Source organism: Chlorocebus sabaeus, chromosome 18 (assembly GCF_047675955.1).
Source record: "Chlorocebus sabaeus isolate Y175 chromosome 18, mChlSab1.0.hap1, whole genome shotgun sequence".
In the NCBI taxonomy this organism is placed as follows: domain Eukaryota; kingdom Metazoa; phylum Chordata; class Mammalia; order Primates; family Cercopithecidae; genus Chlorocebus; species Chlorocebus sabaeus.
In genome coordinates, this window is record NC_132921.1 from 51,810,173 (window position 1) to 51,833,715 (window position 23,543).

Consider the following 23,543-nt stretch of genomic DNA (forward strand, 5'->3'; position numbering starts at 1 on the left):
AATGGCAGTTGAGGAGGCATCACTTACTTGCATGGCGTTTGTGCACGATTTATGTTTGTACCCTGGGGCAAGACAGGTTAATAAGGCCAAGAAGGAGGGGAGGCTGTGGGAGTGGGTAATAACTGGGGAGGACTTCACAGCATCAACCTGGGGGAAAGGGAGGAGGGCTGAGGATGAAGGGTGTTCCCTCCTCCTTCTGCCTATGTGTTAAGTGGCAAGATAAATTTTGAAAGCTGCTGTGAGGAGGAGCTACTGACTGGGTTTTGGGGTGTTTTGTACCCCACCCTCCTCACTTGTAGGAAAGCCTCTTTGCATTTAGACGTAATTGAACTGGAAGGAAGCAGACTGGCCGGGGAATAGGGGGAAAGAAATTCTCCTGTTGCTCCTCCTCCTCTTTATCACTTGCCTCCTGACTGTCTTCCAAACCAAGCTCAGCTGCATCAGGGTGGCAGCAGAATACCCTGTGCAAGTGCCAGCATCTTCTTAGCAGCCCTGTGCATCCCAGGCTGCCCTGTTATCTGGCCACCGTCCCTGGCCATTGGGACTGATTCTGATGGCTGTGGCCTCCGCTGCCCCAGGGAGCATCTTCTGTAAGCAGCTCCTTTTCTCTCTGCTGGTGAGTAACAACCAAAGGATTAGGGAATTCAGGCATGTTACTACCTGCTTCCTCTCTGCAGTTCGGGCTTGAAAGAGACTAGGAGTGCAGATGGGAGGCAGAGAAGAGGGACTGGGGAAAAGAAAAACAGATCTGAGGAAGATTCAGGGAAGAGTTGAGAGACTTGGGATCCAGGATGGAAAGTGTTCAGCTTATTTCTCAAGCACCCACTGCCAGAGTGTTAAAATTTGTCAAGGAAATCCCTCTTCCATCCTGCTGTGGTGTTTTTCTAAGGAGTAGAGAAAAGAATTCACTCCTTAGGTATTTGGCCCAGAAGTTTCTGAGGTTTACTTTTGCTACCAGTGATTACATAAACTCATGTTATTTAACATGCTGAGTACTACTGAGCTGCAAAAAAAGGAGAAAGGATTCTGGGTGAATATGCAAATTATCCAGGACTTTTTGAATTTTACTCATGAAGCAGTTTAAGCAAAGAATAGTTTAAGAAAAATAACAGAAAAGTGACTGTCATTGAAAATACCCTTAACTTGGCTTCCACTTGGGTTTTTAATAGCTTTGTAACTGTGTAAGGTGCTATTTTTTCTTTGGTGGTGAGGGAAGAGAGGGGGGTTATTTCACACATCCATGCATCATTTCTGAGGTGCGAATTTCCTTTTTCTTCATTTAAGCAAAATATTTTAGTTTCAAATTATATTTTTAGAAATGGCAGGTATGGGGACAAACATGTTCTGCATGTAAATAATATACAATGCAGGGTTGATGGTCACCTTCTCATCTTGTAACTGCTTAGGGAGAAGATAACTCAGATACCATCTTGAGTTAGTTCAAGTTTGGTAAAATGTGGTAAAAATTTTCCAAAGGATTCTACCCACATTTCTTTTGTTTCTGATCCCTGTACTGTCTAATATCTTTGGAAAATTCATCTCCTGCTCACTTATTTCTGACCTGAAATTGACTAAAAGGGTGTCACTAAGCCACTTAGTCAGTGATTTAACCTGAAGATGGGAATAGTGTTTAATGAATGGAAACCTTCAGTGGCTCTGCCTGCAGAGGGAGGACCGTCAACATGGAATCCTAGGACAAGAAGGAAAGAAGATGGGGGTGGAAGTGGAAGTATGGATATAACCTATAAGAATGTCTCATATATTTATATATATGTGCACCTCTCTCTATATATACACACACATATACAGTCATGCTCTGCATAACAATGCTTCAGTCAATGATGGACTACATATATGAGTGGTCTCATAGATTATAATGGAGCTAGTCTATATAGGTGAACCACTTTTTATCTTTTATATTGTATTTTAATGTACTTTTTCTATGTCTAAAAATGTTTAGTAACACAAATACTTACAATTGCCTACAGTATTCAGTAGAGGAACACGCTGTACAGGTTTGTAGCTTAGGAACAATAAGCTATACTATATACTATACACCTAGGCTGTATCATGGTGCATACCATGGGATATACATATATACACCATGGTGTATATCATGTAGGTATAACCTAGATGTGTAGCAGACTATATCCTCTAAGTGTATGTAAGTACACTCTGTGATGCCTGCACAATGATGAAATCACTTAAAGTTGCATTTCTTACAATATAAGCAATATATGACTATGTGTATATATACACACATACATATACATATATAGGTATAGGTATATGTACAGGTATATGCATATATATGTGTACATATGTATGCGTTTGTGTGTGTGTATGTCCTAATTACAAAATGCTCTTTCCACATCATATACTTAGACAACTATTAACAGTATGGTTTATGCTTAGAAAGTTCTTTAAGTGTTATTTAGTATGTTCCTTGGCATTAGGGATGAACATACTTAAAAAGTTAAATAAATACGAATGTCTCATGTTTTAAAAAGTGGTTTTAAAATTAGAACTAAATAAAAAAGTGGCCATTTAATTCCAGATTTCTGCCTAACATAGATTTGTAAAATTACAAACTATTTAGACTGCTACAATATATCTTATAGACTTGAGTTGAGCTGGAAAAGAAGTGCACATCCTTAATATGAATGTTAATCCATTCTCTTTCCTCCTCACAAATAATGGGTCCTGTAATTCTAGAATTCAGAGAAAAGCTGAAAGCTGACCATAAGATTAACCTACATGTTTCCGGAAAACCTAGCTCTACTCTATCTTATATTTAAATAATAATAAAGCAGTTGTCGTGATAAAAAGAAACAAACAGAAAATGCAGAGAAAAAGAAGCAAAATATATTTTGAACCTACAGACATTTTTGAAATGATAGCTTTTCTTTTGTTTTTCAGATAGTATCTATGTCTTTGAACTACCTAGATTTTAAAAACTATAGCTGGGTCTTGAATTTAATTAAAAATCTTTACCCATTTGAAGGATACTCTCCATATTTTGACATATATTCTTTTTAGATTAGTCATGTAATTTGAGATCGTTTAGACTTTTTAGAAGTTTTGGCCAAGTCAGTCTGAAAATTGATTTGAGAACAATGATTTCTGGGGAGCATTGTTTTTTTGTGAGGTTAAAAAAGTCCTTAACTATTTTCTAGACTTCATTAACTAGAACTTCAAATAGTAAAAATGATGATTAGAGAATTAGGACATATATGTAATTACGCATTTCAGAGTTAAGTATTTTCTTCACGCTAAAAATAGAATGGCATTTATGAGTGGTCTTAGAGATGTAAAACTGCTATATAAAGTCAATGGCTTGTGAAATATTTTCTTGCACTGACACAATATGATTTAGGTTGTAAGAACTACTATTCACTTAATTTTTTTGTTGATAAATAAATGACAGTGTTATTCCTAAAGCTATTCTCTTTGCTGATTCCTTTTAAAGTGAGTATTAAAAATTTAAAGAATTAAATGATCAGTTTGTTTCCAAGACTGACAATATTTTTATCAATAAGAAAAAGTTATAATGTGAAAATTTGTGATCAAATTTAATTCCTGATATTTTCTCTTTTTTTTTTTTTTTGAGGTTTTAATATTACTTTGCGATGCTTGTCAGAAAATTTATCTTCGAGTTCCTTCTCATCTTCAGGCTGAAACACTTGTAGGCAAAGGTGAGAAACTCTTTTAACAATTTCGTAGTTGTAACTTGCCACATTTAGCTTCAGACTACTCTTGTAAAGTTTGGGTTAAAAGCCACATGGTAGCTACTTGACGTTAACATTGGATGTACAATAAAAGATAGGCTACTTGTTTTTTGGTAATGGTTAGGAATAATTAAAATATCTCAGTTAGTTGTATACTTCTCTTGCCAAAGTATTAGCAAACATCAGAAGGCTGAATTCTCTTGGATTACATCAAACAAAGCAAGGCACCAAAACCATGAGCATATTCTAATTTGTATAAACTAATCTGCTGCCAAAATTTCAAAGCCAAGATTCTTTAATTGGTTAGACACGAAATGGATGTCTCAACATTTAAATGCTTCCAATAAAATTTGTACTTGAGGTTGATTACAATGAACAAGTATCCACCAAGAATAAATGTGACATATTTCACAGAATAGCTTGTGAAAATCAAATAAAGTTTTGGTGGGTCTTAGTACCATAGCCAGTTGGTTGTTCTGAGTCCAAAAGTAAAGATTTTTTCATCAAGAGTTTTCATTGGCTTTGAGTTCACATGTAAAAAATTACACACTGAATACAGAAATGGTATCCTTTCCAAGCCAGATGTTGTTTTGCCCAGTGCTTTAAGTTTTTAAGTTAATAAACAGTCCACACTCTAAAGACACATAGTAAATACATTAAATGTGTTAAATATGAATCTGTAAAGGAGGTAATTTGATAATAACTACAATGCATTGGGTTTACTAAACCTCAAAAGGTATTACAGAAAGATTACTTGCAATATTACTGGGAAATATTACTTAAGAATAGGCTAGTTTTCTTCTTATTTATTTATTTATTTTGAGACAAAGCCTTGCTCTGTTGCCCAGGCTGAAGTGCAGTGGTGCTATCTCTGCTCACTGCAACCTTCACCTCTCAGGTTCAAGCAATTCTCCTGACTCAGCCTCCTGAGTAGGTGGAATTACTTGCAACATTACTGGGAAATATTACTTAAGAATAGACTAGTTTTCTTCTTATTTATTTATTTATTTATTTATTTATTTATTTATTTATTTTGAGACAAAGTCTTGCTCTGTTGCCCGGGCTGAAGTGCAGTGGTGCTATCTCTGCTCACTACAACCTTCACCTCTCAGGTTCAAACAATTCTCCTGACTCAGCCTCCTGAGTAGCTGGAATTACAGGTGCACACCGCCATGCTTGGATAATTTTTGTATTTTTAGTAGAGATGGAGTTTCACCATATTGGCCAGGCTGGTCTAGAACTCCTGACCTCGTGATCCTCCTACCTTGGCCTCCCAAAGTGCTGGGATTACAGGCGTGAGCCACCTAGTTTTCTTATTTTTGGCAAGATAGTTTTAACTATCAAACTATTGCAAAAAGTTCAAAATCTACTGACATCATACAGTTATACCATTTATGACATAAAAAATTCAAGTTTGTACACATATACATTTATACACACACACGATAATTAAGAGTTCAAAGGAAAGAGAATAAAATCTGTGACACTAGGAAAATATTTTATTTCTTAAATTAATGTATGACGAAGGCAGTGGAAAATGTGATTCCATTAATTTAATTATTTAATTTTCATGGCCCCCACGTTTTAGAGTAGTAGGTGCTGAGCACATTCCAAATGTAACCTCCCTTTTTCTGCTTCTCATGCACTAACTCACGGCTGTCATTCCTGTAAAACTTGTTCCACTCCTGTTTCATCTGACAAACTGCTATGACATTTCTTCCCTGCAGTGAATCTGGAGGAGTGTCTCAAGTCGCCCAGCCTAATCCTGTCCAGTGACCCTGCCTTCAGAATTCTAGAAGATGGCTCAATTTACACAACACGTGACCTCATTTTGTCTTCTGAAAGGAAAAGTTTTTCCATTTTCCTTTCAGGTAGTGAGAGACATGAACAACAAGAGATAAAAGTTGTACTGTCAGCAAGAGAAAACAAGGTATAAGGCAAGGGCTTAAGCAGCCTAGCACAGTAATCTGCTTATGGGAGTCCTTCGTGTTATATACTCCTTTCACGTTAAAATCCATGCTATTGAATGACAAGTTTGTCTTTTCCACTTACAATTAGTGTAAATAAAGGCTAGACTTTTAAGGAGTGGCAGAGCTATTTACAAACTTTTATAAAGATGAATGACTCTGTAGACGGGAAGCAGAGTAAGAATATCAAAGTTTTCTAATAGTGATTTCAAGTTTGGCAATAAGAACCAACCAACCTGAGGAGCAAGGACAAGACAAAGGCGGGTCTAAACCTCAGCGAAATGCGATTCAGGCTGGAGATATGGGCTCCACCCTGTGCGGCTCTCTTCCCACTGATTGCAGGTTTGAGTCTCTCTTTAAAGAGGAGAAGAGATTGTCTAAATCTTACTCCCATCTTACTAGAACATTCTATAGGGGAGCCCCTCTCTTCAGAGAGTGGAGGTGTGGCCAATCCACAGGACTGGTTTGAATATTTCACTCTAGGCTCATTTTCTTGCAGTGAGTGGTAGAGATCAGTTCAGAAAGCAGGAAGGAGAAAGTTGCTGGAATTCACATCTCATTTTCAGCAAATTCACCACAATAAGTTTCGTCTTATAAAACCATGAATGATTCTATTTATGAGAGGACTTCCCAACTAAATTCTTTTTGATTACATGAACTCCTCTTAATATGCTTAAGACTTAAAAAATGTTATTTTGTATCCACATTGTAAAATCCCCACATTATATAAAATCAAGTATACTTGCGAAAATGCTCACCTGTGTCTATATAGATGTATAAATGACTGTATTGTAGAATGAGGGTTTTAACAGATTTTGGTTGTACCACTCCTAGTGGAATGAAGTTGATTGTTAAATATTTATTAATAAATTGTCTATTTTAGGGGGGTTTATAACTTTTCAAAGTGGTGTCTTTCCAAATGTCCTATACATTTCCTGGTGGTTAACTGAGTAAACAGAGAAATAGGTAGAACAGGGGAACGTAATGCAGTCTGAGGTGTGCGTGCGTCTTATCAATAGAAATGCTTTGCTGATTAGCCATGGTATTGTAATGTATAACTCTTGCATCTGTTTGTTGATGTATGTGTAAAAAATCACAGTTCCAAAAATGATAAGCAATGCTACATTTCTTTGTTTCTTGTCAAATGTAGGCTCCTAAGAAGAGACATACCAAAGACACAGCCCTCAAGCGCAGCAAGAGACGATGGGCTCCTATTCCAGCTTCATTGATGGAGAACTCATTGGGTCCCTTTCCACAACACGTTCAGCAGGTGCATTTCACCTTATTTGATTTTATACGTGTCCAAATTTTTGGTTCTTAAACTTTTCATTTGAATTGCACAGCATATTGAATCAGAGCTTTAATGGTACAAGTAATGATCATCTATTCACCAGAATTAGGGTCCCATAGAAGTGATGCAGCATATCTTATTACTTTCTTACATGTATCATATTTAGAAATTTAGAAACAAGTTTTATATTTGGAGTTTCTGATGCTCTTAGGTCTATGTCTAAATTCCCCAAAATACTATGGTAGACTTGTTAACACTAATGTACAGAAGGCACACCTACACATTTTGCATAGTTCAACTCTTGCTTAAACTAGCACTCATCTTTTATAAAAATGGCCTGTATTTCTGCTTACTAAGTAAGATTGCCTCACTGCTACATAGCTAGAATGCAAACATAGAACAGCTTTGAAATTTTGAAATATAGTGGCATGAACTCAGCTCACTGCAAACTCCGCCTCCTGGATTCAAGTGATTCTTCTGCCTCAGCCTCCCGAGTATCTGGGATTACAGATACCCACCACCATGCCCGGCTAATTTTTGTATTTTTAGTAGAGACAGGGTTTCGCCATGTTGGCCAGTTTGGTCTCAAACTCCTGATCTCAGGTGATTCACCTGCCTAGGCCTCCCAAATGGCTGGGATTACAGGCGTGAGCCACTGTGCCCGGCCAAAATTTTCTAATTCTTGAGGAATTAATTGTGGAAGAAAAGTTGTATTACTTCTAGCTTTATTAATCACATAATTTTCAATTCCAAAGAATTCAAAATCACTGAAACTGTTACTATTCTTTAAATGAAGATAAGAATAAGTAAATAACAATTGAAAAGGTGTATCACTCTACAAATGTTATAGATATACAAATGACAAAAAAGTTGAGATCAAATAAGTGACAGAATTTCTGGCTTTGCACAATGCAAAATGCAGATAAAAATTTGGAAAACATGGCAGATAATGGGCACCTAAGCAGAAGAAAGAAAGAATAGGAGAGTAGGAAAGAGGGCTAGTGGTAAAAAATAAACCGTCACAAGAGGTTAGGTTGAAAATATTCATGATGACATATTTGTCCTATTCCTAAATTATTACTGCAGATCCAATCTGATGCTGCACAGAATTACACCATCTTTTATTCCATAAGTGGACCAGGCGTGGACAAAGAACCCTTCAATTTGTTTTACATAGAGAAAGACACTGGAGATATCTTTTGTACAAGGAGCATTGACCGTGAGAAATATGAACAGTTTGCGGTAGGATTATTGAAATATTTCCTCAGAATTATATCTTTATTACTGACTTACTAATATTTTCAAGTATGCTTGTTCACATATTATAAGAATCAGTTATTTGATTTAATATTCAAGATGTTAATATGCAATATAAACTTTAAATTTCTATTTACCATTGATGAGGAAAAACAGTGGATATAATAAAGGAAAGTGGAGGGGGAAGGTATAGAAAATATAATGATAGAATTTTAAAGGATATATTTTGGTCCATAATCCTGGATAAATAACAAAGAATTTTACTGAATTTAAAGTTATCTATAATAAAATAGTTCAATTACTCTCAACCATGTTTGTACATTATAAGTCCTCATGACTGAAGAGTGTGATTAGTGAGTATTGTGGTTAAAATTGTAAAACTCAATAAAATCTGACTTCTGAGGTTACATCGATTGGAACAGGGAATGTCAGAACAACTGCAGCAAAGTTGGTGGGTCAACATGTAGAATGCATTTGGAGTCACATGAAAATGATGGCAATGGGAATGGAAAAGAGAACATGCATGAGAAACACAAAAATGCCATAATCTCTAGAACTTGGCAACTGACTACTAAGATTTATGAGAGAGAGGGAGGAGTTTAGTGCCTGGAATTTTAATCCTAGTTCATTTAGAAATGGTTACAGTAGGGAAAATTAGAAGAGCTAGTTGTGGTAAAAAACTGAGTTAATGCAGAATTCACTTTGGGTAGGTTTAGTTGGTCCCATGAGTGATGAAAATCCATTCATCAACTATTTACTGAACACTTACTATGCACAAACCACATAAGGGGGTTGTAGGAATAATTTGGAGTTTAGAGGGAAAGGACGTTAAATACATACTGGCTGTTGCGGACAAGGCATTCATTTTGAAATGAAATTTCTGATATGTATATGCTTTTATTAACATTTTTATTGTGAAGAAATACATACTTACAATAGAAAAATGAGAAAATATAGGTAAAGAACTTACAATTGAATTATCCTGAAATAGTTGTGATGTCCATTTATTTGTGTGTATGTGTAAATCTATACATAATAGAATTGTATTTTTATAAACTTTAAAAACACGTGTTAATAACATAACTGGGGGAAATCTGCATGCATTCTAACAAGTAAAACAGCGTACAGTTAATTCAGAGAACACCTGTAGTGCGTGGTGCTCAGAGTGGGAGAATAATGAGCAATAACACCGAGAGGGGATTGAAACCACATGGCAGGCAGAGACTGCTTCTGTGGGTTATCTCTCCATTGCATCATTTCTTTTTTTTTTTTTTTTTTTTTTTGAGACGGAGTCTCGCTCTGTCGCCCGGGCTGGAGTGCAGTGGCCGGATCTCAGCTCACTGCAAGCTCCGCCTCCCGGGTTTACGCCATTCTCCTGCCTCAGCCTCCCGAGTAGCGGGGACTACAGGCGCCCGCCACCTCGCCCGGCTAGTTCTTTGTGTTTTTAGGAGAGACGGGGTTTCACTGTGTTAGCCAGGATGGTCTCGATCTCCTGACCTCGTGATCCGCCCACCTCGGCCTCCCAAAGTGCTGGGATTACAGGCTTGAGCCACCGCGCCCGGCCGCATCATTTCTTAGTTACGGGTCTTTGGGAATGATTTTTTTTTTTTTTTTTTTAATGTTGCATTTTCCCCCACTGCTAGGCTTACTTTTGTGCATAATTTGTCATTTGAGAATACATTGATGATATTTTCCCTTCTTTCAGTTATATGGCTATGCAACAACCGCAGATGGCTATGCACCAGAATATCCACTCCCCTTGATCATCAAAATTGAAGATGATAATGATAACGCCCCATATTTTGAACACAAAATGACTATCTTTACTGTGCCTGAAAATTGCCGATCCGGTAAGTTCACATTTGATAGTAGCATGATAAGAAGATTATTTGACATTTCATAAGCATTATAATTAAAGATGTTTACCTTTTATCATTGCATTTTATACTTTTTCTGGTATTTCTGATTACACATACTTTTTCCCATGAGGAACTGTTGTTATGTGACATTCGTATTAAGGGCCGTAAATGACTCTGAGCAAACTTTCTTAAATTTAAGCAGATGCATAAGATAAAATATTATACATTTTCTCTTTTATATCATGATTTTATAATTCTGGTAGCATTGATTTGACTCAGTTCTCTCCAGGGTGGGGTTGTTGCTGAAGTTGGTGTTTGGTTTACCAATGCATGCTTAGAAAGTCTGCAGTGAAGGAAATGTTGCTCAGTTTTGCCACTGGGAAAAGTCGTTGTTCAGTATAAAACGGACTACACCCAGAAATTCATAGATAATATTACAGGGGATTTACACATGGACCAGGGATCATTTTTTCTTCCAACAAAATAAGATATTATTTTTTCATTCATTCATTCATTCATTCATTCATTCATTCAGTGGTTTTTAAACAACTGTCACTTAAGGATACGTAGAAGTCTAAACGTAGGAAAATTCAACTTTTCCTTCTAAGCAAGAAAAATACTCAAAAGAAGTGATGTAACCAAACATACAGGAATGTCTATTTTATGGTGTCAAGGAATATTTTTTAACAGACATTTGAAATTCGAAGGATTTGACTTTTGTAGGCTATGTATGTGTAGTACCGGTTTATATTAAAATCTTATACTATCAGTGTTTTCCTGAATTCTTTTTATTAAATGACCGTTGGATATTAGCTTTCATTTTAGTCTAGTTTTGTAACCAGTGTTTAGGATAATGGCAATTTTAGGAAAACACTAGATTTTTGCTTCCATTGAATTCCTTATTAATATTTTAAACACAATTATGTAGAACATTTTAAAATGTTTCACTTTCAAGGATATACTACATAAAACATTCTAGTTTTATGAGATCATGTACTTCTCAAAGGAAAACCTTTCTGTGCTCATCTTGCTACCCACATATAGAAGGTAGCTAATTGATACGTAACGTAACTAACTGGTTAGATTAGTACACAACAGATCTGAATGCGCAACAGACAAATGCCATTCATATTAAATATAAATATATTTTATATTTTTAGCAAGTACATGTGTGTCACACGTGCATTTATGAAACTGTACATAATTTGACTCTTTATAAAGTTTCAATACATTTTCAAGGAACCAGAAATATATCATGGCATGGAAATAGTGATCTGATATATAAAACATAAACATTGCCTTTTTTGGCATATCTTCCCAGCAAAATGAAAAAAAAAAATTAAACTGATTTGATGCTATGTGAAGCCAAGACTGTGACCCAAGACTACTAAGGGGTGTAACAAGACTGACTAGTTTATTTTCAAATGTTGCAAGAGCAGTTGTTATTTCCTGTGGTCTCCTCCATTCTGTTTCCATGTACATATGTGTGTCTAATACTGCTGTTTCACAATGCTAATGCAACGTGTCTAACACTCTTATGTCTGGACTATGAAGCTTATCTAAATGATATACAGACTGCTGTGTATGATTTTGTCTTGCATATATTAATAATTATTTGTATACATCAATAATGTATCACATTTATTAAAGTATAAAAGGATAAAATATTTGTTATTACATGAAAAGATGTGGTATTCCTCTGATTAACATTATCAAGTTGGGTTATAAAAGAGACAAGGTATACAGAGAAGGTCCCATTCAAAAATGGTCCATGAACACTTATATGCCATTGGTGAAAATATAAATTAGTTCATCCCCTGTGGAAAGCAGTTTGGAGATTGCTGAAAGAACTAAAAACAGAGCTACTATTTGAGCCAGCAATGCCATTACTAGGTATATACCCAAAGGAAAACAAATCATTCTACCAAAAGACACTTGCACTTGTATGTTTATTGCAGCACCATTCACAATAGCAAAGACATGAAATCAATCCACGTGCCCTTCAATGGCGGACTGGATAAAGAAAATGTAGTACACAAAGGCCATGGCATACTATGCAGCCATAAAAAATAATAAAATCATGTCTTTTGCATCAACAGAGATGCAGCCGGAGGCCATTATCCTAAGCAAATTAACACAGAAACAGAAAGCTAAATACCACATGTTCTCACTTATAAGTGAGAGTTGAACATCGGGTACACATAGACACAAAGATGGAAACAATAAACAATGGGGATTCCAAAAGGTAGGAGGGAAAGAGGAGGGAAGGGGCTGAAAAACTACCTATGCGGTACCACATTCACTACGCTGGTGATGGGATCCTTAGAAGCCCAAACCTTAGTATCGCACAATATACCCCTGTAACAAACCTGCATGTGTACCCCCAAATCTAAAATTAAATTAAGTTAAATTTTAAAATAGCCCATGAACTTGGAGAGAAAGAATTTCAGAACTACTGTTTCTAAAGGTACTGTGGGAACTGTTCTCATATACGTAGAATACTAATCATGTTATTCACAGGAGCTACCTAACTGAAGTTCCTGAGTAAGGGAGGCTTGGAGACATTTAGAACAGTTTCACATTCTTCAACTTAACAGTAAAACTAATCTACTTGTGGTTTTGGGCAGAATTTGCTACAACAATGCCTTGATTTTAGTTTGTTTATAATTCAATTATATGAGTGGAAATTTTTATCGCTTTTGGATTTTTCTAAACAGGAACTTCAGTGGGACAAGTGACTGCCACAGATCTCGACGAACCTGACACTCTCCATACTCGTCTGAAATATAAAATCTTACAACAAATCCCAGACCATCCAAAGCATTTCTCCATACATCCAGATACCGGTGTCATCACCACAACTACACCTTTTCTGGATAGAGAAGTAATGATGATTAATTAACTTTCCAGTCATTCAACTACATTTAAACTGAGAATGAGAGAATATTGCAGTATGGCCACTCTGGCCTCCTTTCTCAGCATGCTTCTGTAGGCTGTGGTTAGGGCTTATCTGGAGATGTCCTCTGTCCTTACACAGATGTTGGGAAGGTACCATATATTAGACAGGGTCTGTCTTGAAATCAGTAATCTGATTTGATCTGTTGATGATAAAATTGCTTTACATTTATTTTATTTTTGTTTTTAAAAAACTATTTTTATCTGACTCCAATATGCTTAACTTTTTAAATTAATAAACTTTGGTGTAGCAGCTTTGGGTTCACAGCATAATTTAGTATAAAGTACCGACGGAGGCTGGGCGTGGTGGCTCACGCCTGTAATCCCAGCACTTTGGGAGGCTGAGACGGGCAGATCACGAGGTCAGGAGATCGAGACCATCCTGGCTAACACGGTGAAACCCTGTCTCTACTAGAAACACAAAAAAATTAGCTGGGCATGGTGGCGGGCGCCTGTAGTCCCAGTTACTCGGGAGGCTGAGGCAGGAGAATGGCGTGAACCCGGGAGGTGGAGCTTGCAGTGAGCCGAGATTGCACCACTGCACTCCAGCCAGGGCGACAGAGCGAGACTCAGTCTCAAAATAAAGAAAATAAAGACGGTTCCCATATACTCCCTATTCCCCCGAACCACACGTTGCCTTTCCTGCTATCAACATCCTGCCCCACAGTGGTATATTTGGTACAACTGATACACTTATGTTGACACATCATTATTACCTAAAGTCCATAGTTCTCACATTGTGGTTCACTCTTGGTGCTATATATTCTATGAGTTTGAACAAATGTATAAAGACGTGCATCCGTCATTATAGTATCATCCAGAGTGGTTTCACTGCCCTAAAATCCTCCTATTGAGGATTATTGTTCTTCTGTAGTACTTCTCCTATTGATGGCTTCTTCCCTCTTAATTCCTGACAACCACTAATATTTTTACTGTCTCTATACTTTTGCCCTTTTTTAGAACGTCATGTAGTTGAAATAATATAGTATGTAGCCTTTTAAGATTGGCTTCTTTCATTTAGTAATATGCTTTTAAATTTCTTTCATGCCTTTTTAAGTCTTGATAGCTCTTTTCTTTTAAACACTGAATAATATTTCATTGTCTGGATGTACCAGTTTATTTACCCATTTACCTACTGAAGGACATCTTGGTTGCTTTCAAGTTTTGGCAATTATAAATAAAGCAGCTTTAAATTTTAAAATGTTATATTAGACACATCACCTTTCCATTGTACCAATCAGCCAATATCTTGTTCTGTACTTTTATTTATGTTCTTTTTAAACAAAATTATATGTAAAAAAGAAGATTTGGGCCAGGCACAGTGGCTCACGCCTGTAATACCAGCACTTTGGCAGCCCAAAGCAGGCAGATTGCCTAAGCTCAGGAATTTGTGACCAGCCTGGGCAGCACAGTAAAACCCTGTCTCTATGAAAAATACAAAGATTACCTGGGTGTGGTGGTAGGCGCCTGTGATCGCAGCTACTCTGGAGGCTGAGGCAGGAGAATCGCTTGAACCTGGGAGGCAGAGGAAGCAGTGAGCCAAGATCATGCCACTGTACTCCAGCCTGGGTGACAGCCCGAGACTCCATCTCAAATATATATATATATATATATATATATATATGAGAATCGAAATATATACACATGAGAATCTAAATATATACACATATCTAAACAGTGGTTGTGAGAATTGCAAGTTATAGGAAATAAAGTGTTCATTAATGTACTTTTTCTTTTTTTTCAGAAATGTGATACTTACCAGTTAATAATGGAAGTGCGAGACATGGGCGGCCAGCCTTTCGGTTTATTTAATACAGGAACAATTACTATTTCACTTGAGGATGAAAATGACAATCCGCCATCTTTCACAGAAACTTCTGTGAGTATACCTCTCTATTCATTAATCTAGATTTATCTACTTTTTCAAAAAACATATCTAGAATTTGGTAGCTCTGTGAGATCACACAGTTTGATTTAAATAACCGCTACTTACAAATAACATAGGGAGAAAATATGATTTCTGTACAAATAATTGAAGTACTAGTTATTTCTGGATGCTAGGGAAATAACCATGCTCTTGGCTACCGAAGAGCTTCTTAGCCCTAGGTATGTTCATGTGTTCAACTTTTTTTTTTTTTTGGTGTTAAGCTCTGCTGTCAGATTCCTTGGCATTAAATTTTTTAGGTAGGGTGAAGGAGGAGAGGCACTCTCTCTGGTGTCCTTTACATTTCAACTTCTTAAGATGAATAAGGAACTAGCCTATGGAGACAGTAGTACAGGCTGGCTCACAACTCCAAACAAGCTCTTCCTGTACTATGAGCAAACTTTTCCTTAGGCAGTAAACAATAAGATATATATAAAAATATATGTGTGTGTGTGTGCATGTGTACATATATATATTTATATTTTTATGACCATAGTTTTGGGAAATGGTTCTCCTTTTCTGAACTTTTGATAAAGAAACTTTCATTTTTTCATTAATCTATTCCAGAACACAAGTCAGAGAAGGAAAAACGTGCAAGTACAGTGATAGACATATTCATGTAATTTATTATATGAATCCCTACAATATATGAGGATATATTTTAACCCATGTTTCATATGAGGAAATTGAAAGTCTGTTAAGTCAAGATCTCATACTAATAAACCATATACAAGGAATAACCAGGATTCAAATCTAGGTCTATTACGTTCCAGTGTCTGTCATCCTTCTATATGAATTCACCTTCTATCTCTAACAGATTTAATTTACTACTTCTTTCAGTCTTTTTTTTTTTTTTTTTTTTTGAGACTGAGTCTCGCTCTGTGGCCCAGGCTGGAGTGCAGTGGCCGGATCTCAGCTCACTGCAAGCTCCGCCTCCTGGGTTTACGCCATTCTCCTGCCTCAGCCTGCCGAGTAGCTGGGACTACAGGCGCCCGCCACCTCGACCGGCTAGGCTAGTTGTTTTGTATTTTTAGTAGAGACGGGGTTTCACCGTGTTAGCCAGGATGGTCTCGATCTCCTGACCTCGTGATCCGCCCGTCTCGGCCTCCCAAAGTGCTGGGATTACAGGCTTGAGCCACCGCGCCCGGCCTCAGTCTTTAATATCTTATGATTTTGTAAGATATTTTTTGTGGAGGGCTATTGTTTAATGTCTCAGAAAAAGGGAAAACTTTTCTGCTAAAGATTTGCAAGTGAATCAAAAGTACATTTGGAAAGATTGGTGTGAAAACAATTCTTCCAGAAATTAGAAGCCAACATATGTTATAATTACACAAGTACTGAATGTTTAATATATTAGCGTAAAACATTTATTAAGTGCTTACTGTGTAAACATGGAAGACGATAGACTGTAAATATTGTAGAGGTTCAGAGAAGAGACAAATCTGAGTTCTAGAATGATTAGGAAAATTATCTCAGAGAAGTTCAGAAGGTAAGACTTGGGGTAGCCTTTGAAGAATGGAAAAGATATGAAAAGGCAATTTAGGAGGAAAGAACTAAGCTACGCATTCAATTTGTAAAATGTTTCCCCATATATTGAGGGCAGCTTTTCACATCGCTTTATTTTTTCCTTAAATACATGTTTTAGAATATAAAGGCACATTGTCAAAGTTGTAAATTGATAATAATAAGGTACAATTCTTTCAGTATGTTACAGAAGTAGAAGAAAACAGAATTGACGTGGAGATTTTAAGAATGAAGGTACAGGATCAGGATTTGCCAAACACTCCTCACTCAAAGGCTGTATACACAATCCTACAAGGAAATGAAAATGGAAACTTCAAAATTAGCACGGATCCAAATACAAATGAAGGAGTGTTGTGTGTTGTCAAGGTAAACAAATAGAATAATCACGCCATGCTTTAAAATATCCTAACTCATGCACTGATTTTAAGAGATAATTCTTATGTGTATATGACTAGAATACTGCAATGCAAGGCCAAATGATTTATATTGGTTTATATAATTTTTTTTTTCTTATTCTCTTACTCTAATTTTCTCTTGTAGAAGAAAGTCATGTCAGGTACAATACTCATTGTTCTTTATATGAAGAAAACCAAGACAGAGAAATATTGAATACTGAACAAGTTATTTGCTTTAGAAGGGGTCTTAGACACTCACTTGTCCAAATTTCTATTTTGTAAGAACATACAAAAGAAGAAAATGGAAGAATCACATTTGAAATCAAGCCTCAACTATTCAACTGCTTTCATGTTCATATTATATTTTATTTTTGCCTCTCTATGATGTATTCTGCAAGAGAGACTATTGCACTAAATATTCAGCAACTTTTCCCATTAATCCCCCTGTATTCCAGGTAGCCATTGCTTTGGATTTTAAAAATTTAATTGCAATTACTGGTTTCTAGGATGATTACTTTAACTGGACCTAATTTTTCTTTTTAGTCCATCTATCCATAGCTCTCACTAACTTCTTGCATAGCTTCCTTCATTAATTTCTTAGAGACAGTGTAAGTCCTCAGAAGGTTCAGGCAGACATTGTGTTCTCCTGATAAGATTTTTAGAAAATATTCTTTAATTATTGTACTATCTACTTTTTCTTTCTTTATTTCTTTTCCTTTTCTGGTTGCAGGTTTTTTCCCCCTTGATTTTTTTTTCCCACCCTTTAAATGTTGTTTTAGGATTCTTTCTAATTATTCAGTTTAGGACTGTATTAGTTTGTTTTCATGTGGCTGATAAAAACAAACCTGAAACTGGGAACAAAGAGAGGTTTAATTGGACTTAACAGTTTCACATGGCTGGGAAGGCCTCAGAATCATGGTGGGAGGCAAAAAGCACTTCTCACATGGCAGCAGCAAGAGAAAAATGAGGCAGAAGCAAAAGCAGAAACGCCTGATAAACCCATCAGCTCTTGTGAGACTTATTCACTATCACGAGAATAGCACAGGAAAGACTGGCTCCCATGATTCAACTACCTTGCTCTGGGTCCCTCCCACAACAGGTGGGAATTCTGGGAGATACAAATCTGGTTGAGATTTGGGTGGGGACACAGCCAATCACATTAAGGACCAAGCGCTTTCATCGGAAACTAAACAGCCTGAAATCTAATGTGCTTTGAAAAGGTGCTGTTAAATATCATTCTATCTTTTGACTCAAGCATAGAGTAACTGCTGTATTATAGCCAAATTTCTATCTAATTATTTTATATACTTAGTTTGGAGGCAATTTAGTAGTCACTGTTATCCCATATAATAAGCAATGAAATCGTCTGACTTTTTTCATACACTTATCTTGCATTTCTGTTAATATTTAAACTTAAAATCAAAAAGGCTGAAGGCAAGATCTTCCAAAAGAAAAATAAGAAGAAAAATGGGTTGAATCCGAGAACCAACAATTTTGCATTTGGCAATGTTTGTCACTTTAGGAAGCTAATTATTAGTCTTTAACTGTGTTAGCCCTAACTTTGGGTTACATTTTAAATGTAAAAATGATATTTCTTTGTAGAAAAATTTGAAATTAGAAGCCTTATATATAATGTTATATATTGACTTATTAAGGTATGCTTATTTAACAGCCATTGAACTATGAAGTCAATCGCCAAGTTATTTTGAAAGTTGGTGTAGTTAACGAGGCACAATTCTCTAAAGCAGCGAACTCACAAACTCCTACAATGTGCACTACAACTGTCACCGTTAAAATTATAGACAATGATGAGGGCCCTGAATGCCACCCTCCAGTGAAAGTTATTCAGAGTCAAGATGGCTTCCCAGCTGGCCAAGAACTCCTTGGATACAAAGCACTGGACCCGGAAACAGCCAGTGGTGAAGGTTTAAGGTGATGTACTTTTCAAAAAGCTCCTTAGTTTTAATTGTTATGTAAATTGATTTAAAAGTTAGGAATGTTTCTTGTATTTTCAAAATGATAGATTTTAAGATCATGTCCCTTCTTGATTTGACCATTTATATTTGATTTCTAAAAATTAGGTATCAGAAGTTAGGGGATGAAGATCACTGGTTTGAAATTAATGAACACACTGGCGACTTGAGAACTTTAAAAGTACTAGATAGAGAATCCAAATTTGTAAAAAACAACCAATACAATATTTCAGTTGTTGCAGTGGATGCAGGTGAGTGCCATTTTCTACAGATAAAGTATAAATACAGAATATGTTTTTAAGGAAACCTTGGGTGAAATCTGTTTATTTCTAGACAAAACATAATTCAAACAGTGTTTGCATTATTATTATTCATGTTATTGGAGATCACCCAGTTTTGGCTCCAGTGCATCTATAATGCAAAGCTATGGGGTAGTGAATGACCAAAGCTTAAGGCTTAATTATATCACAATAAATTTAAATGTAATTGCATCACAATTAAAATTAAGGTCTAAGATTTAAAAGATGATCTATATTATTAATTTCTGCTGAGGAAATGGTGGCATACTCAAGGATCACCGTTTTTTTCAGAAGTACAGGTTTAGATACGTTATGATTTGAGCTTGCTGAAAGGGTTCAACACACCTAAAACAGGTGGGTTCAAAGTAAGTTTGTTCTGAGCTTCTCTTAATGGAGAACATATCATTTATCCTATTTTATAAAGGAATGGTCAAACAATGACTTAAGTCTTTTGTGGTGGTTTACAATCTTTTACCAAGGTCAATTTTAGAATCAATTCTGTAAAGAATGTCCTCCAAATATAGTAAAGTAGTGATCTGGAACTTCTTTTGAACATACACATTTCTATCAGTAAACCACTTGTTAGTATGTTTAAATATATATTTATGAATGTTTTTAAATATTTGCTATCATATGTATTTATGTACATGTTCTACTATATTAATGTGTACATCATAAAAATATGTGAAACATATTAAAAGGATGATAAAATTATAAGTAGAAGCTACACTTTTTCATTTTATCATATTGATAACAAATTTACCATAAATTGTGGCAAATTGCCATAAATAATAAAGATAAATGAACTTGGGCTTTTATAACGTAGCCTATTCTTTTGACTATGTGCCTAATCCAAGAAGGTTTCCACTCTTTTTATCTGCATATGCTGGATGTTCGACACAAACTAGCTGATACAGCAATGCTATAGGTTTTTTTTACTGCATCTGTTGCATTTCTTTAGAAGGAATGGGTGAATGTATTAATAAATACCTATCAAATTCCATGATAATTAACACAAGTTGGCAGTAGTGAAAGTGTTCATGCTTATTTATTTGTCCTTTTGACTTTTTTTATAACAAAATGCAAACAATGTGTTCTCAGATATTATACCCTATTTTTTTCTATGATTGCAAAGAATACTTTATGTTTACTCATTTATTCCGCAACTGTTGGTTTGTCTATTAAGTTCTAAGTATTAGACAAGCTGACATGGAAATTAAGAATGTTAAGGTAAGGCCAAATTCTTACACGATATCAACTATAGAATTATTGTATTTTCACAAGAGATTCTATGGTGTGAGAACTTTCCTCATAAAGAATGTACGGATATTATCAGAAGTGAAGATCAGTTAAGAGCTGCTCAGATTAAGGATGAAAGAGAAGAGATTACAGAAATACAGAGGTGTAATTTTTTAAAAATAAAATAATGTCTGAAGCAGAGAAAATTATGGAGAACACAGTATTTAAAAATTAACTTTGTTTTTTGGTGCTAAAAGACAATGTCTATAAGCACAGTCATCATAGTGTAAGAAAATAAAAAGCAAACTTTAACAAATTTATATTCCATGGCTATAAGATAACCTGCGTGTGCTTAAGAAAAAGTAAAGATAAGGATGTTACACATTTTAGTGAAAAACCATATAGTGATATGAAGGATTTTGTTTCTTTGAACTTTAATACACACACACACACACACACACACACACTTTGCTCTGATGCTCATGAATATTCCTCGATGATAATCTAGGCATTCTACCTTTCTTAGAATCCAACTTTCTTTCTTGTGTCAATCCTCTGTCAGTCAGGCTGTCAGTCGAGAAAGCACTGTTTTACATGCCTTCCACGTAGAGTAGCATTGCTCCTCCTGTCTGAAATTCAGGTCCCTTAACTTCTTCAAATAAATGGTAATAATAAGATTTGTGATTGTTTCCATTAGTCTGGATTCAGTTCTTCTCTAAATACCTTTTGACCTGGGAATAACACTTATCATATATGGTGTGGCTTCTGTAGAAAAGGCTGCTTTCATTGTTTCTCATGTACATTCTGTTCTCTTTGTAAACCATCCCTTTCCAAGTATCTGGCAGAAAATGTGGTATACGTACACACAGTGCAGGTGCTGATATTTGTCATTCCTTTGTTGTTTGAGAGTCCTATGAATCTCCAGGTTATAAATTTCACTACAAAAAGCTTTACAATTCTAGGGACATAATTAGCACTTGGAAAAACTGGTTTTAATGTAGAAAATTGAGATTAAACATTTACTAAGTACTTCTTTATTCTTCCCTTCCGCAAAAAGGATTTTCTTAAGATAACAAATATTTAAGGGTTGTCATGTAGAAGTGGCAAACGTTTTGCATGGATAATCCAAAAAGAACATGAGCAAATTATAGGAAATTATTAGGAGGCATATTGTAGCTTAGTAAGTAAAAATTTAAACCTTTTAACAATTTTAAAATTTATAGAATAGGCTGATTTATAATGTAGTGATTCTAGTTACTGAAACATTTGAGTAGCAATGAAAAAACTCTTGCTTTTCAGAATTGCTGTTGAAGTGTTACGAAGATTTTTAGTTAACCCAAGATGTACTTTCTAGCTCTGTGTTTGTGATGTTTCTTACTCATTTATACTTGGCATTTGCTTATGTGCTTAATTTATGGTAAGTTTTAGAAGTAAATAAACGCACCAAATGACCTTTCACCATGCTCAGCTATTATCAGTAATTACTTATTTTTGGCTGTTTACCTCTTCCCAGGGGTAAAATAAAAACTAACCATCAACCTCTTGTAATTTTTGATATCTTCTAAGACAAGCTTGTCCAACCTGTGGCCTGCAGGCAGCATGCAGCCCAGCATGGCTTTGAATGGGACCCAACAAAAATTCACAAACTTTCTTGAAACATTATAAGATTTGTTTGCAACATGTATTTTTTAGCTCTTCAGCTATCATTGGTGTTAGTGCATTTTATGTGTGGCCCAAGACAATTCTGTTTTCAGTGTGGCCTAGGGAAGCCAAAATATTGGACACCCCTGTTCTAAGACCTTCTCAGCTTTGGCTTTGATTGCCTTCCATGTAAATAATTTCAAGCATGTTTCACTCTGTTTTTATCAACATGCTTAAAACAGAGACTATAATAGAGAACAGTAAGTTATGGGATAAATGTTGGTTGAATATGTGATTAAATAAATCTTGATTTGCATTCCTATAATTACCACATTTTTATTGGATTTTTAAAGTGTGTTTTCTCACCATTTTTCTATAAAGAGAAAGGCTTTCTGCTTAAATTTTAAAAGGTGAAATTATACTATATATATATCAACTCATCTGTAGTGCATGTAACTAAATTTTTTACTTTATAAAGCCCTCTTTTTCACATTATTCATTTCTTTGTTAGTTTGCTGATTTTAAAGTTGTTACTTACATTCAAATTTATTTGCTGTTTTCTGGCAGTCTCAAAGTATTTATATGCTATTGTACATTTCTTCTCCTAACAGCTATATCTCTGTTTTATTTCTGGATATTTTTAAACTTATTCAGATAGTTTTAAAATAGGCATAAATAGTGGTTACTTTATTTTAACAATTAGTTTAAAAATCACTGAATAAATTAATTTTGTAGTTATTCACCAGAAAAAAATTTTCCTGAAATACATTACATGATATGACTCAGGGTTATTTCAAATTAAAAAGAAAAATAAATTATATTTGCATGGGAGTTGCAGTAGTGTTTATGATAAATTCAACAGACATGTTTCAGAATGTGGACCAATATTTAAATCAAAAACATGAAAAACTGCATCAATTACCTTTCTGTTTATTTCAATTTTGATATCTTATCATTTATTATAGTTTATTATACTTTGACAAATGGTGGGATTTGACATGTTTCTGAATTTCATTATCTCTTAAACACAAATAATGGGCACTATTTTAACTAAAAATACTATGTGTGAAGTCTTAGGCCATTAATAGTGGCAATCAACAGGTGAGTATGAGACAGTTCCTGTTGGCAAGAACATATGAATGGCATTAGGGCAGAGATGAAAACTTATTTTTCTGGCTTATTCAATTCAACGTTTTCAAGTATAAAAATAGGAACTGCATTATGTTCAATGTGTTAGTATAAAGTTATAGTTAGCTGGGAAGTACTGGGCAAATCACTAGGCTCTCAAGGTGAATACAACTTACTATGCTATTTTTGCAGTTCAGTGTGTGAGCCAAGGTATTAGCAAAGGATTCTGAGAAAGCACTGGAATATGGCTTCCATTGTCTGTGGAAATCACAAGTTTCATGAGGAGGTGACATTTAAGTAGATTCTTGAAGATAATAGTGTGTTCCCTGGCAAAGAAGAGGAGAAAAGTATTCCTAGGAGTGG

The 23,543-nt window shown here is 35.4% G+C and overlaps 1 protein-coding gene across 2 annotated transcripts in view; it reads left to right on the plus strand.

Annotated features, from left to right (window-relative positions):
- The first annotated feature begins 291 nt into the window (after nucleotides 1–291).
- DSC1 (desmocollin 1) overlaps nucleotides 292–23,543 on the plus strand; it is a 28,769-nt gene continuing 5,517 nt past the window's right edge. For both annotated transcript variants that reach the window (XM_007974373.3, XM_007974372.3), the window contains exons 1-11: nucleotides 292–616; nucleotides 3,611–3,695; nucleotides 5,456–5,658; nucleotides 6,846–6,965; nucleotides 8,073–8,228; nucleotides 9,949–10,093; nucleotides 12,820–12,986; nucleotides 14,802–14,936; nucleotides 16,686–16,871; nucleotides 18,573–18,832; nucleotides 18,982–19,124. In XM_007974373.3, the coding sequence (XP_007972564.3) occupies nucleotides 554–616; nucleotides 3,611–3,695; nucleotides 5,456–5,658; nucleotides 6,846–6,965; nucleotides 8,073–8,228; nucleotides 9,949–10,093; nucleotides 12,820–12,986; nucleotides 14,802–14,936; nucleotides 16,686–16,871; nucleotides 18,573–18,832; nucleotides 18,982–19,124 (1,663 nt within the window). In that variant the 5' untranslated portion in view covers nucleotides 292–553. The remainder of the gene's footprint in view (nucleotides 617–3,610; nucleotides 3,696–5,455; nucleotides 5,659–6,845; nucleotides 6,966–8,072; nucleotides 8,229–9,948; nucleotides 10,094–12,819; nucleotides 12,987–14,801; nucleotides 14,937–16,685; nucleotides 16,872–18,572; nucleotides 18,833–18,981; nucleotides 19,125–23,543) is intronic.